The sequence below is a fragment of the Pagrus pagrus genome (assembly GCF_965226575.1).
Source record: "Pagrus pagrus genome assembly, chromosome: 1".
In the NCBI taxonomy this organism is placed as follows: domain Eukaryota; kingdom Metazoa; phylum Chordata; class Actinopteri; order Spariformes; family Sparidae; genus Pagrus; species Pagrus pagrus.
Window position 1 is genome coordinate 20,796,401 of NC_140185.1, and position 14,448 is coordinate 20,810,848.

The window sequence follows — 14,448 nt, forward strand, 5'->3', positions numbered from 1 at the left end:
TATTAAAATGCAAAGTTGATTTATATACATACAGTGGTATGACCCACAGATAAAAGAGAACTTAAGCGTTTCCAGAAAGAGTCCAACTTTGAAGTGTCAATCCATTCACTCTCTGAGCACAAACAGTTGTTCTCTGTCATGAAACAAAGACTTTAATATTGAAAATGGGTGAACAGATATTTCCTTCCCATTCTCTCTTTCCCCCTTCTGTCTTTGACTTTACAATAACAAATATAGTCATTGAAGGAATAGTTTGTCATTTTGGAAAATATGGTAACATTTAAATAATGTTAAGAAGTTAGAGCCTTTATCTGCTGGTGTACTGGAAACCTCACATTGAAGACTCAAGGAAGTCAGTGCTCCTGGACAAGAAATAGTCCAGAGAAATTGTTCCCTGCAAAACTGCAAACAGTTGTCTTCACATTGAGGATTTTGTACAGTTCATACAAAAGAGATATAAAATGTTTATTAATGAGCTTTAGAGGTTCAGAAGACATAGTTTGATACATTTGGTTGTCTGTTTCCAGTTGTTTCCAGTTTTAATGCTAAGCTAATATATATATGTATATATATATATATATATATATATATATACGTATATATATATATATGGAGAGAGAGAGAGAGAGAGAAAGAGAATATGATATATATATATATACAGTGTATATATATTATATTCAGATTTTTCCTGATTGGCTTTGCTGTTTTAAAGCTGATTATAGCACCTTGTGTACAGTATATCCAATTTTGGATGAGGTATTTAAAAGTGGCCCATTCATTTCAATTAAAGTCACTCACCCGGCACATATTGTAGGCCCAATAGATTTTTCTCAAGTCTTCTGACAAGACAACCTGAGCTTTCTATGATATCGCTTCTCTACTTTGGATTACATGCACTGTATGAAGTGGTCTCCAGAAACAGTCTGTAGGGATTTTGTGTCTTCTTTTATACATCCATGCTGCATTAGTTTGTACCTTTTAAAGGATTGTTCCCATTGTACCGCAGTAACGGGGCTATACACAAAATGTTATTCACCAGGTCAACATGGTTGATTAAGCATCTAACATTAGAAACAACGCCTACGCTGTCATCACCTGTCATAATGTAAGTAAATCTTGACATTTCAGTCTCCCTCCAGCCTACACATATGGTTTTCTCTCCAGATGAGTCTTCCCCAGCACCTCATCACTGAACTGGTATGTCAGCTTCTTCTTTATCTTTTTCACCTCTCCAGTCTTGCCGTAGTTGCGCAACGCACGTGCCATCTTCTGATAGGTCATTTTTTTGCGATTTCCCTTCTGGATTCCCCAGCGATGTGCGAGAGCCTCCTTGTGTTTGGAAGAAAACTGGAATGTCCCTTTGTCTCTGTCCACCCACCAGATACTGTCCTTCATGTCGCCGTTTCTTAAAAGGTCCAACAGGAACTGGTACAAACGGATCTTCTTTTTACTTCCTGTTGAAAACATGAAAGCGTTCCATCATTATCACTATAAGCACCTTGTTATTTTATCACATTCAAACCGGTATAAAGACCAATTCATTAGTCTTGGAATCATGTAAATGAGGTGGGTCAACACATTTGTTAGTTTCAACCATATAAATCAACCAGATCAGTCAGAGCACTCAGAGTCGGACGTGAGGCAAATTTGTTACAAAAAAAAAAGGTATGTGTTCACTTTCCGGGACAGGACAATGACTAAAGAGAACCAATTCTAAGTAATACTGGCAGATGTGACTGTTCATGACTCATAATTTAAGAGTTTCTACACTGTAATGGTGCTATGTGATAAACACAGTTTATGATGCATAAACCGATTTTGAGTAGGGCTGAATGAATCGCATTAATCGGAATGACCAAATCGCAGAGGCTGCAATTAATTTTGCCGCCGGATGCCTGTCCGACCCATGTTTAAACATGTGTCAATGGTTTTACAAATTCATGCCGTTCCTAGTGTGACAGTCATGCTCGCCAATCAGCCGTGGCCCAAGGCGACTGTGTATACACCTTCCAACAACAACACATGAAACCCAAGTAAAACTTTGCATTTGTGTTGCGGAAAAATGAAATCCTCTGATCCAGCAGCAACTGTGGACAATTTAGCAACAAAGAAAGGCGGCACTCCCGTGATGTAGAAGTATTTTGGCTGCGAAGAGACAGATGTGCACTTAAAAAAACACCAGAGGTACATATGTGACCAGTGTACGTCAAAAAAGTCAGCTCAAACAGGTGATGCTCCAGCCCAGTCGAAACAAATGACTATTGCAGAGCTGTTTGCAGCCACAGCTTACGAAAGCATCGTGGGATATCATCATTATAACATAGATCAGTTAATATTTTGATCAATGTGGCAATGCCCCATCACCTATTGAACTGAAGCTTGACTTTTAAAAAATAATCGCGAATGGAATCACAATGGTGGTCAGGAAAATCGCAATTGAATTTTTTTTTCATAATCGTTCAGCCCGAGATACGAGGTTTGCAGAACTGATCAAACTCAATGGTTGAGTTTACATATCAAACACAATTTAACTCTTTGGGCCTCATCAGAAGGCCCAAAGAGTTAAATTGTGTTTGATATGTAAACTCAACCATTGAGTTTGAGGGGGTGCTGCAATTCAAACAGACTGTTTAACCTGTGTGGACCTGTGACTGATCAAACATGCACAGCTGTTAGGTTCAGTGTTTGCAGTTGATAGCTCAATGAAGCTGAATGTAGCTGATAAAAAAACTATAAAACTGAGGCTGAGTAGTGTTTGAACAAGTGCTTGTGTTGAAGTATAGTAATGTGCATTTTTTGGACAGCGTATTCAAAGTAAATATTTGCAAGGCATACTGATGAAAAAATATAACTTAATTTGTGATTTAGTCCATTTGCTAAAATTCCACTACATTGTAAATATATCATTAATTATAGACTGTACACACATTTTCAAAATGTCTAAACATTTTTACTTAAGTATATCTTTGATTATTGTATTCATGTGCTTTAACAGTATATTTATAACAGGTTTACTCCAAAATGAACGTAATCTAAGATACACTTTATTAGACTTTTTTTAAAGTATACATTACAACATGTATGTTTAAACAAGTATATTTTTTATAAGTGTTAATGCCTGTATTGAACTTTGATTGCACTCGTGTACTACTCTGTTAAACTTAAACTTTTTGATAGTGTAAATCAGGGGTTACTGAAAAATGTGCAGCATTGGATGCAGCATGCAAAGTAACTTGTAGGTAAAGTAATCAAATACATGCAGTGGAGTGAAAACCACAATGTTTGTACAGAGGAGTGAAAGTATTATGTAGCAGAAAATGGAAATACTCTAGAAAAGTCATCATCACAGGTGTATATTTGTGCTTTTATAGTGAGCCCTAAGAGAAAGTGCACTGAAACTGTCATTTAGCTTAAGCTATGCTCTAGTACACTCATTACAGTACATTATGAGTGTGTTCTTATGCAACGATATTAAAACAATCATGATATTGATGAGAAGAACTTGTGTTGTCATGAGGTGTATGTAGTCTAGGGGTAGCCTACCATTCTTCTGGTACGATCCAACATAAAAATCCAGCGTTGGAGACCTTTTTAGTTTCTAGCAGACAAACAACAACTCCCCTTTTGTGAGTCGCTTCTGTAGAAGATGCGTGAGCAGCAGTGTAGAAGCAATTGTGCAACTAGTAGCTCATCTTAAAAGTGCATCTTACATCGTCAGCAGAACACAAAGCTGACGTGACTCAACCATCATCATCCCAATGTGAAGAAACCAAAACTGGCCCATTGTCCAGAAACTGACATTTAGAGCTGAGGATTCGATACCAAAGCAACCGCACACATCTTGAGACGTAAGAATCTGAAGCAAGTCCAATGACTTAGCACGTCTACATATACCATGGCCTGGATGACTGAGAGTCTCCACATTGCTGGTACAGTTGTTGTTTCTTAAAGTATCCGTGTTAACTGCTCAGTCGAGGAATGCGGCGCTCACCCGCTGTACAAATAGTTTTAAATGGCCTGTAAACCCAGTTCCTTACCCAGATCTCCTGGTGTGATGTAGGAGACTCGCTCTCTCAGACACTCCTCATCAGACACCTCCAGCGGGGGGCTTCGTCCTCCGTGCTCCTCATCATCAGAGCTGCGCTGGGACATGTGCGTTGGATACACAGGCCGAGGGAAGAAGGCTACCTACAGGACAGGAGTCGAAGTCAATCAGTCTTAAACCAAAACATTTGCGATAGATGAACTTAGAGCCTGCTGATCACATACAAATTCCCTTTATGTTGCTCCAAGGTTTTAGCAAAATATATATTGTTTTTTATGGAGTCCGCCATCAAAGGTTTGGATCTTTGGGGATATTTTGGGAAAATAAAGCAAACAATGTTTAATTGTAAAACATGTACATCATGATGATGGATGCAAATGTACACTGTACTGTAGATTTTCCCTGTATTTTGAAATACACAAAATATTCACAAAATTATAAAAATTACAAAAATAGACTGTGAATTTACATGTGTAATGTAAAATAACATGAAGAATATGTAATTGTGAATGACTATAAAATGTCGTTATTTCTGTGGATTTATTTGCACATAATTGTTTTTGTTTGTCTAAATATCCTTAATCAAACATTAAAAGGCCAAAAAACAAGATGTCATTTTGAATAAAAAGCTAAAAACTGCCATTTTAGTATGAAAAATGACTGTGGTTTTTTTTCTAGATGGTTGTTTTCAATATTTCTTTAAGCACCCTGCTGCCAGAATATTGCTGTTTTTACGATTTTTTAAAAATTGTATTACATTTTTTTTTTTTTCAGTGTAGGTCTGCACCGTAAAAGAGTGCAATTGTTGTCCTAAATTCTGCAGCGCCTCACTTCAGCTTCTGAAGCAACGATATTCAGTGGTGGACGGTAACCAAGTACGAGAACTGTACTTAGTTATACAATAATAAAAATACATTTGTACAGATGCTTTAATACATGTGTGGAGTTGATCATAAAAATACTACATCCACCACCGATAGTATTTATATCTCACCCTCCACCTTATATTTTCAAACAGATATCTTTTAATGCATTTCTATTCTCACTTTCAAACTGCCATGTTTGACACCTCGAGTCCTTTCAGCACATTTTAAACTGCAGATCGTGTTGCTGCTGTACCTAACGTCAGACTCGTGTTCTGCACTGAAGTCTTGTCACTGTAAGTGAAACAGTAAGGCAGCATCTCTCTCTGCATGAGCTGTGATGTGTGGACGCTGCTATAGCTGTATGCCTGGGTGGGCAACACTTTACATCCTTTAGAAAAAAACCAGTCAGCGGTGTAAACCTTCATGTGAATTCCATGTGTGAAGAGTGGTTTTTCACATTGTATTCTCACACCACGTTTCAATTAGCACATTAACACCTTTTTCTTTTCGCATATACACAAACACACAAACACACACACATTCTCCCGTTATAAAAATGTCAGTTCGTTTTACAAAAGGGAAATTTCAGTTGCTCACAAGTAAAAAGCATCATGTGACCTTACAGCACACATGCTTTGTGTATTCTTTGTCGAGGATTCAAACAGTTTGCGTGGCTGAAATGAATAATGTCTTGTGTTCCAGTATGTCACTGTTTATCTGTAGCTCCTATGCTTTAAGAAACTGCTGATAAAGACGAATAATGTATTTAGGTATGAACACAAAGGTGCCCCAGTCTTCCTGAAGTTATTTAAAATATCTTCATTTTTCCTCCATATGGAATATACTTGTAATATACTTCTATGTTTGATATTTGACTGTGTCACATTTAGTGTATCTGCTTAGTCCAACCCTTTACTGACACTCGTTCACACTCAGAGTGAAATATTTAAATCCATGACGCCTTTGGCCTCACCATTAGGTTTTGTAGATATATTCACATTTGGTCCAGTCGTGTCTTTTAAACACACGTAAAGCACTTTGACATTTGGTTAAGTGTATGATTTGTCCTGTACATGTTTCACCTCTGCTTGTCTTGGTTAAACACGCTACACTGAGATCTCTGTTCTGGTTCACTGGTTCACAACTGGAGGGGTGAAGTTGGGACACTGAGCTGAGCCTTCAGACTCTATTCAAAGAAAATGTTTCTTTTTAAACTGAAATTAAAGCAAAGAAGAAAAAAATCTAAAATTAAAGTTTTTCTTGTTGCTCAAAGATTCACTTCCTGATTTTTGTCACATGCCCATTAAAGGCCTCCAACTCCCCAAATGTCCGCTCTGATTTGAAAGCAGACTGTGAATTATGTTGAGTTTCAAGACATGGACATACTTGAGTACAATTTTGAGGTGCTTGTACTTGAGTATTTCTCCTTTCTGCTACTTTTGACCACATTTTGGAGGCAAATACTGCACTTTTTACTCATTTGACTTTAGTTACTAGTTACTTCATCAGAGCCAAAGTGACACTTTTTAAAATTAGGAATCAGATTCAAAAGAACACTGAATATTGTATCCAACAATCAGCTTACCCGTAGTATACAGTATATACAACCATGTGAGTATACCATGTATGTACCATGTATACTATGTATAAGTTACTTTTACTTGTACTTTTGATACTTAAGTACATTTATTATCAGATAAAGATTATTAGATTAAAGACCTTTACTCAATAACTATTTGTATTAATGACTTTCACTTTTACCAAAGTAATATTTTAATCTAATATCTTTACTTTTCCCAAGTATAACTTTTGGGTACTTCTTACAACACTGGTTATTGGCAGTGATGGTATGTTCCACTTTCTGCTACTTTATACTTCCACTCCACCACATTTTGGAGGCAAATATTGTACTTTTACTTCACTAGATTTATCTGATAACTTTAGTTACTAGTTACTTTGCAGATTACATGCTGCATCAGAGCCAAAGCAGTGCATTTTTTTTCACCACTCATTCTGATAACCAGAAAAATGCTGAATAATCGGACAGATATAACTGGTGGACCCATAGTATACAGTATTTACATACATGGGTACAATTAACTTGTATTTCTATTGCCAGAAAATTACTTTTGATACCCAAGCACATTTAATATCAAATACTTTAAGACTTTTAGTCGTGCTCATATGGGCAACTTTCACTTTTACCAAAGTAATATTTTAATCTGATATATTTACTTTTACTCAAGTATGTCTTTTGGGTGCTTTGTACAACACTGGTCATTGGGCACTAGAGCATTGTCAGTGAGTATATGTCAGGCAGTTGTCTGTTCCTTGTAATTATATTTTTACCATCAAAAGAAACTGAGAGCCCTCTATGTACCATTAGTTCTATGTTCAGTAAAACCCTTCAGTCATCATCACTTCAACAATGAGTGACCAGTGGCATTACACAGAAGTCTCTGACTAATAATACAGTACATAACACCAGGAACAGTAAGTCAAGGGTGCATTTTTTAGCAAGACATTTTTTTTTTTTTTTTTTAAACTGACTTTTCTGCATTTTAATCCAGTTTACATTTATATATGAAGTTGTTTGTTGTGTTCAGATACCAGTGTGTGTGTGTTTCTGTACTGCATGTTCATTTTCTGATGCATAGAATTATATATATTTTGTTGGGTGACAAAAAGACTTACTTGTGGCTGTAAAACATGTGCATGTGCCCCCAGATTTGGATCGAGCAGATTTTCTGGATCGTATCTTATGGCCTCGTGTCGTATGAGGCCAGGCGGGTGGAGAGCCGGCACACTCTGCAGCTCTGTGAAGTTGGCCTCTGGCAGGTTTTCATACTCTACGGGGTGTACGTGAGGGTGAGAGTGGTAGTCCCAGTGATCTAAACGGAGAAGGTGTGAAAACGGCATAATGGCCACAGAAAACAGAAAAGAAGACAGAAATGAACCCAAATAAGGTCAACACAGCTTCAATCAAATCAATGTTTAAGCAGTGAGAGATGACCCATGATAAAGGCTTGTGTCTATGAAAAGTAATCTAAAAACTACCAATTCAAATGCAACTGGAGCTGACAGCGAGCTGCTTAGTCATAGTGTCTGAGTTTGCATAAAGCGGATGAAATGAGGAGAATAATGGATAATTCAGCATGAAGCTCTTTCCTGTGTTTTTGCCACACTTGCAGTGTCGCCACAACCGTTGACTTTTGCATTTGCGCTCTTTCTCATGTTGTCCTCGACTTTTTCTTCTCTCAAAATCTATTCAAGAATCACCTCGCAAGTTCAGGGTTTACATACTTCAGGTGTAGTCATTGAAGTAGAGCCAAGTAATTCACATGCCAAAGTACTGCAAAATTTAGCCAAAGTCATCAAACTGGATAATTTAGCCATGCCATGCATCCACTGTAACGCTGTAAGATCATTCATTTCATAACTTTATTTTTTTTCTTTTTTCAAGATTAGATTTAGACATTAAATTTAGTTTTTAGACAAGAACTATTTTTAACTGAAGCTTTCTCAGTGGGCTATAAGGTCAGGAACAGCATTTTTCTCCCAATTTAGATTGTTTTGGTGCAATATGCAAAACAGTTGATTACAAGAGAAAGTAAAGCGGCTCTCATGTATCAACAAAACCCCATGGGGCGAAAGTTGTTCTATGTCTGTAGCCGTAGCAGCCGAAAGAAATGGCATCTGTTTCCTGTGTTCCATACACCCTAATGTGGTGCGCTCCAGCTGCACACACTGAAGGCTTTTTATGTAGAATACACCAGGGAAGTCACCGCGATCATTGTGATTAATCTGAAGAATAAATTCACTTGTAGACCAGTTTTTAATTTGAATGAAAATTGAGATGAAGACAAGATTCTTGTCTGTGGATTGAGCTCATGTCAACATTGACAATTTTTTTTTTTTTTAAATGCATTTTAAAATGTCTTTAATTTAAATATATATATATATATATATATATATGAAATACTTTAATAGAACAAGTGGTGATTTAATTCAAACAGTGTTCACATGAAACAAGTAGGATTGTTGAAGTAAAACTCACCTGCCTGGATATCTGCATCTAGGACATACGGATTATAATATTCTGTAATTTGATGTCTGTAGATCTCAGTATCGTACATCTCTTCAGTGTGCTGCAGGAGCAAATAAAAACAGTTTCAGCCACAAAATGTCACGGGAGCAAAGTCTTTTACTGCACGGTGTTCATCCTGCAGACAACTTATTTATGCCATTACACATCAAATAAATTAAAATACCCACCCTTCTCTTTTAGAAAATGTTCACATTGTCTCTAAATATATTTCAGGTTGTAAATCAGACGAGGCATCAGTCATATTTGTGTTACAACAATACGTTTTTTTCTTGCCGTGACTCTTCTGAAACTCTCTTGAACTCTAGAGTTTCATTTTCATGTTTCCAGTCGTATAAAAGACTCTTACAGTTTGTGTCCTGTATTCAAATTGAAGTTGAACTCACATTAAGTCATCTAATTTGAGATTATACATGTCATCCATCATCCTGACTATTAAACGTGTTTTCTGTTTGATGCTGCTTTAAACACAAACTACTCACTGAGCTCTTCTCAAGCCTCACATGCTGGAAAGCCTCCTGAGAGTTTTTTTTTCTTCTTTCTTTTCAAAATAATAGTAATAGAATAAAAGATACTCACAGGCGGGATGAGGTAGCTCTCCATTCTGTATGGATGCAACATGGAGACCTCGTCTCCAACGGACCGGCTCTCAAACGCTTTGCTGGCAAAACCCTCTCACAACCTTTCAAAACCTTTGCGGCACCATTGCACAACGTTTCAAAATTTCCTCTCACTCAACGAAAAAGCAAAAAATGTCTCTCTCTCTCTCTCTCTGTCTCTCTCTCTCTCTCTTATTGTATAGCACACACTTTTGAACTTAGCCACTCGTGGAGATCTTCAGCTGTGTCAAATAAAATGAAATAAACAAGGCCCGACTGTAAAATGAAAAAAGGAACTTTTGACTTCTGTAAAATTTCTGTGGGTGGGAGCAACAGAGTGTGTCTGCTGAAGGCTCCTGGCCATTGATGATTTGTCAGGGGAGACCATGAAACACCACATTTATCAGAGTCTATATACTGTCCCCTCCTCTTAGCAGCCAATCATCATCAAGGGCTCTCCTCACAGTTTAGTGTGATAAACACAGGGTGAATTTATTCTTTTGAGTGTGTATGACTTTAATTCATTTCCTGTGCTTTTAAAACATGTTTCAATTCAATGGTGGCACGCTTTGGTCTCAACAGCAGCAGTGAAAAATGTGGCTGTTGCCATGCAGGCCATAATCTGTTGCATTTATAAGCAGTTTATAACACACTGTGAAAATATCTTTAAATGTTTATTCATGTTTTTTATGCACAGCTGGTTTGTAACTATAATGAGTGATATTTCAGTAAAGCGTTACATATATTTAACGATGCATTTATTTAATGTTTGTATAGGGCTTTAAATAATAAATTGGAGGGACTAGCAAATTCAATACTGTTCTTATAAAAAATAAATTGAATATATGTTCAGTAAATGCATATTAAGGTTCTACTGTACAACCAGCAATCAGGAGAATCAAATTCAGAGTAAGCTTTATTGACCAAGGTATGTTTAATAATACATTCATTTACATTTATTTACACAGTGCTTTTCATGGCACTTAAAGACACTTTACATAAGTTACAAAGAAAATAACACTATCAGTCAACCAAACAATCAGTCAGTCAACCTTTATTTGTACTCGAGAGAACATTGAGACGTGACTGTCATTTACAAACAATGAAGGAAGGAAAGACAATAATGAGGAGAAATACTGACAGAGTAACAGCAGTCCCACAACAGGCTAGAATAAAACAAAAGCCATTACAACAAAAAGTAGATTAATTTGATTTAAACTAAAATAATGTAAAATAACAATCAGTTGCATAAAAAAGTTGCAGTTATGCCGGATCATTTTATAGATAAAATAAAATGATTGGAAGTATATACACTAAAAATATATATGTATAAAAACACCATGAATCATTCATGCCTTATGAAGCCTTATGAAGCCTGACTCACGGAAGTCAGATTAAAAACAATATACCTAATAATTTGAACGATACTTCTCCCAAAGTAAAGGCTAGCAAAAGTACATACACCTCACATCGCACAACGAACCGTTAACAACATCCAAAATACACATTTAATAGTGCAAATGTGTCGGAAGGTGCAAATAAGTCCTTTGCTAATACCAGCATGTGTGCCAAGGAAATGAAAGCGACTATACTTGAGGTTACAGTGTAAAAGATTAGTGTAAAATAAACACAGGATTAGTGTGACAATGGATATTATTTTTAGTTAGTGTGAAGTGTCACACTGTAAACACCCGAGCGTCCAGTTCTGCAGACTTGAAACTGATGGACTGACTGAAAGTGTGCACTGTAGCTAAATGACTAAAACATGTTGTTTGGTGATGTAAACAGAAGTTTGTTGAGGAAAAATGTTGACACACAAACATGCGCGCGCACACACACACACACACACACACACACACACACACACACACACACACACACACACACACACACACACACACACACACACACAGCTGGCAGATAAGATGAAGGTACTGTATCTGTGTTGTGAGGTAAATGGAGATTATGATTATCACAAAGAACAGATACAGCTATTCCTGTGGGGGAAGATTGGGTCCCATCTCTGTAAAATACCTGCAAAACTCTGTTTGTTTGGTGTAGTAATGCTTTTTTTTATGCAGTAAGTGTTTGGTCTGCTGTATATTTGGCACGAGGACAAATGAAAAGTTGCCGGTGTTTAATACGTTGGTTTCTGAAAATACGGTGGCAACTGTACCAACTGAAGAGGTGCGTATTCCTCAGATGTCGAGATAACTGTTGAGCAGTACAGTAACAGTGTAGCACAAATCTGAGAGTATATTGTTAGCACTGCCTGTTCAAGAGGAAGACTGCAGCCTTGTGATAAGGCAACGTGCTGAAAATATGACTTTCTGTGAGATCAAAATACTGAGGTTATGTTTAACTTCTAACCACTGTCGATGTGTTCATTGTCAGATCTCAGCCACACATTAGGAACATGGCCAAATACTCTTAAATACAGTTTTCATGCTTTATGCAACGTCAGTTAGGCGCATTAATCACACGAGAAGCCAGAATCGTGCATGCAGATTCATCGACAACATTTTTAGGTTTATTTAGAGCATTCCAACTTCATGTCGGTTGTAAGCTCAAATGATTTTGATCAATATGACTATTTGTTTTCCTTGTTAACTGATGCAGGACCCTGATGGTTAGAGTCTCTGTTTTGGGAGCTGTTAAAACCACACAGACTGTGGCCAGCCCCGACCGGCCCCATCTTAATCACAGCTGGCTGAGCAAAACTGATGACATATACAAGAGTGTTTTTCCGAGAGTATAAATACACAGAGTGAGCTGCAGCAAGCCATGCACTATTTCCATCACAACTATTTTCAGTAAAGCCAAGAAATAATGTTTTTTGTCCTTTTTTTATGGAGACTTTTTGTTCGTTTTCAGCAGCAAGATGACCGGAAAAGCGACTGTTTACTGATTTTTTTATCAGCCTGATAGATTATTGGATTTAATGTTCAGCATTCTTCTGATTATGGGACTCAGTAACCTTTATTGGATTGCTGATTAAATAAATTTAATTGAAAATACACTACTTCGGATCTGATGCAGTACAAGTACCTCATTTTTTCTTTGTTACAATCCATCACTGATGTAGACTACTGACATGTATTAATAAACTGATACTGACATCAACTTAACGGATCAATTGGTAAGAAAAGTTGAGTTTGATCGATTTTATAAGTTAGTTTAAGTTAACAAATAGAAAAGTAGATATAAAGTTTTGGCATCAAAGAATACTTCAAGTACCAAAAGTAAAAGTTTTCATTCTGCACAGTGTAGCCTTTCAGAATACTAGTTATTAAATTATTGGATAATGTGTTTTAATATGTTATTTAGTTGTTGAGGATATTTTGTATACATTTTCTGAAGCTGCAAACAAGATAAATGTAGGGTCATAAAAAGTTCAGTATTACCCTCTGAAATGTAGTAAGAAGTACAGAAGTAACATTAAGTACAAATACCTCAAAACTGTACTCAAGAACAGTACTTGAGAAAGTATAAAACTGGTGATTTTACATAAAAGCCTCCAGTCAAGCCATCTGATGGTCAAAGAGTTATGTCTGTCTGTGCTTTTGACTTCTGACTGCGGTGGTTATTCAGAAGATTAAATATTATTCTCCGGTCTTTTGTTCAGATTTATACAGTTCTTCGAATGCAAATTGATCTGCGAAAGAGCCCAAAAAAACCTGCACACTGTCAATCACTTGTATTGATTTCAGTATGTCGTTATGACCTCGGTGATGAGTGGATTTAAGTGATTTCTGTGATATTTTACAGTCAGGCTTTATGATCTGGGCAGGATCTAGGTATAGACGCCTATACCTACATAATCATGTGGTATTTAAGTTATTTTGTTTCTTAACAACCAAAAAACACCACACTGTCTGAAGTAATCTGTCCTTTTAATGCGGCTATGCTTGATCTGATGCGTCGGTCTCTAAAGAGTGCAAGAACATCATAGGAGGTGAAACGTGAACTAAATTAAGACTAAAGAAAGCTATTATATCATGTCAATCAATTCATGTACTGTCTGTGTCAGATTGTCAGACTGAGGTTCTGCCTTTTTATGTTTGTTTCTGACCTGATAGACCTTCACATAAAAAAAACATCATTGTGTGTTGTACTTTATTTAAGAAATGCAATAAATCTGATTCGGTTGAGGAAAAGCATTACTTCACCTGGGTTGGGTCAGTGGAGGAATTAAATGAATAGTGAAAATAACATGAAATAATTGATTTGATCACAGTTGCACCTGCTGGAACAAAAATATACAACTGTAGTTAATTCTGTTGTCTTTACCTCCCAACTAGACAATCTGAAATCAAAATAACACATTTTTTAAATCGACATATCTCATTCGGCCCTTTAGTTTGTGTCTGTGACGCCTTGAAATCTGGTTTTATACACAGAACAGTTCTTTATTCAGTCTGTTTGTTTTTCTTGTGGCCTAAGAGATGAAATACACACAGCTTACAGCACATGCACACCAAAAGTGACATATTGTTAAAAGAGGAACCGGGAATTCGTCCTTCAGATTCAGTTCCTTGAAGGCTACCTTTAAACGAATCCATTTACGTGTCATATGGTGGGGATGATCCAGAGCTCTGCAGGGGTTAGTCGCCTTGCTGCTAGATTTTTCTGTTGATTCTTGTGTGACATGATGACCTGGGTGGTTTAGCCCACTGTGCTTCAATCTGCTAACACTTTCTTCTACAACATGCAGTTTGGCCTCCTGAAATGTCCTTTAACGAGGCACTGACTTTATACAAGCTGCAGGTGCTGTTGTGCAAACTAGAGTCTGCCTCTGTAGGAAAGAGCTGCCACCCTTTAGTATTTTTTACC

The 14,448-nt window shown here is 36.9% G+C and overlaps 1 protein-coding gene across 1 annotated transcript; it reads right to left on the reverse strand.

Moving 5' to 3' along the window:
• Positions 1 to 592: 592 nt before the first annotated feature.
• Positions 593 to 9,982, reverse strand: spi1b (Spi-1 proto-oncogene b). Its single transcript, XM_084368749.1, has 5 exons — positions 9,596 to 9,982; positions 8,969 to 9,059; positions 7,606 to 7,802; positions 4,038 to 4,188; positions 593 to 1,454 (listed from the first exon to the last, which is right to left on the reverse strand). Exons 1-5 carry the CDS (start codon positions 9,635 to 9,637, stop codon positions 1,141 to 1,143), a joined length of 795 nt encoding a protein of 264 aa, XP_084224875.1. The 5' UTR covers positions 9,638 to 9,982; the 3' UTR covers positions 593 to 1,140.
• Between the last annotated feature and the right edge of the window lie 4,466 nt (positions 9,983 to 14,448).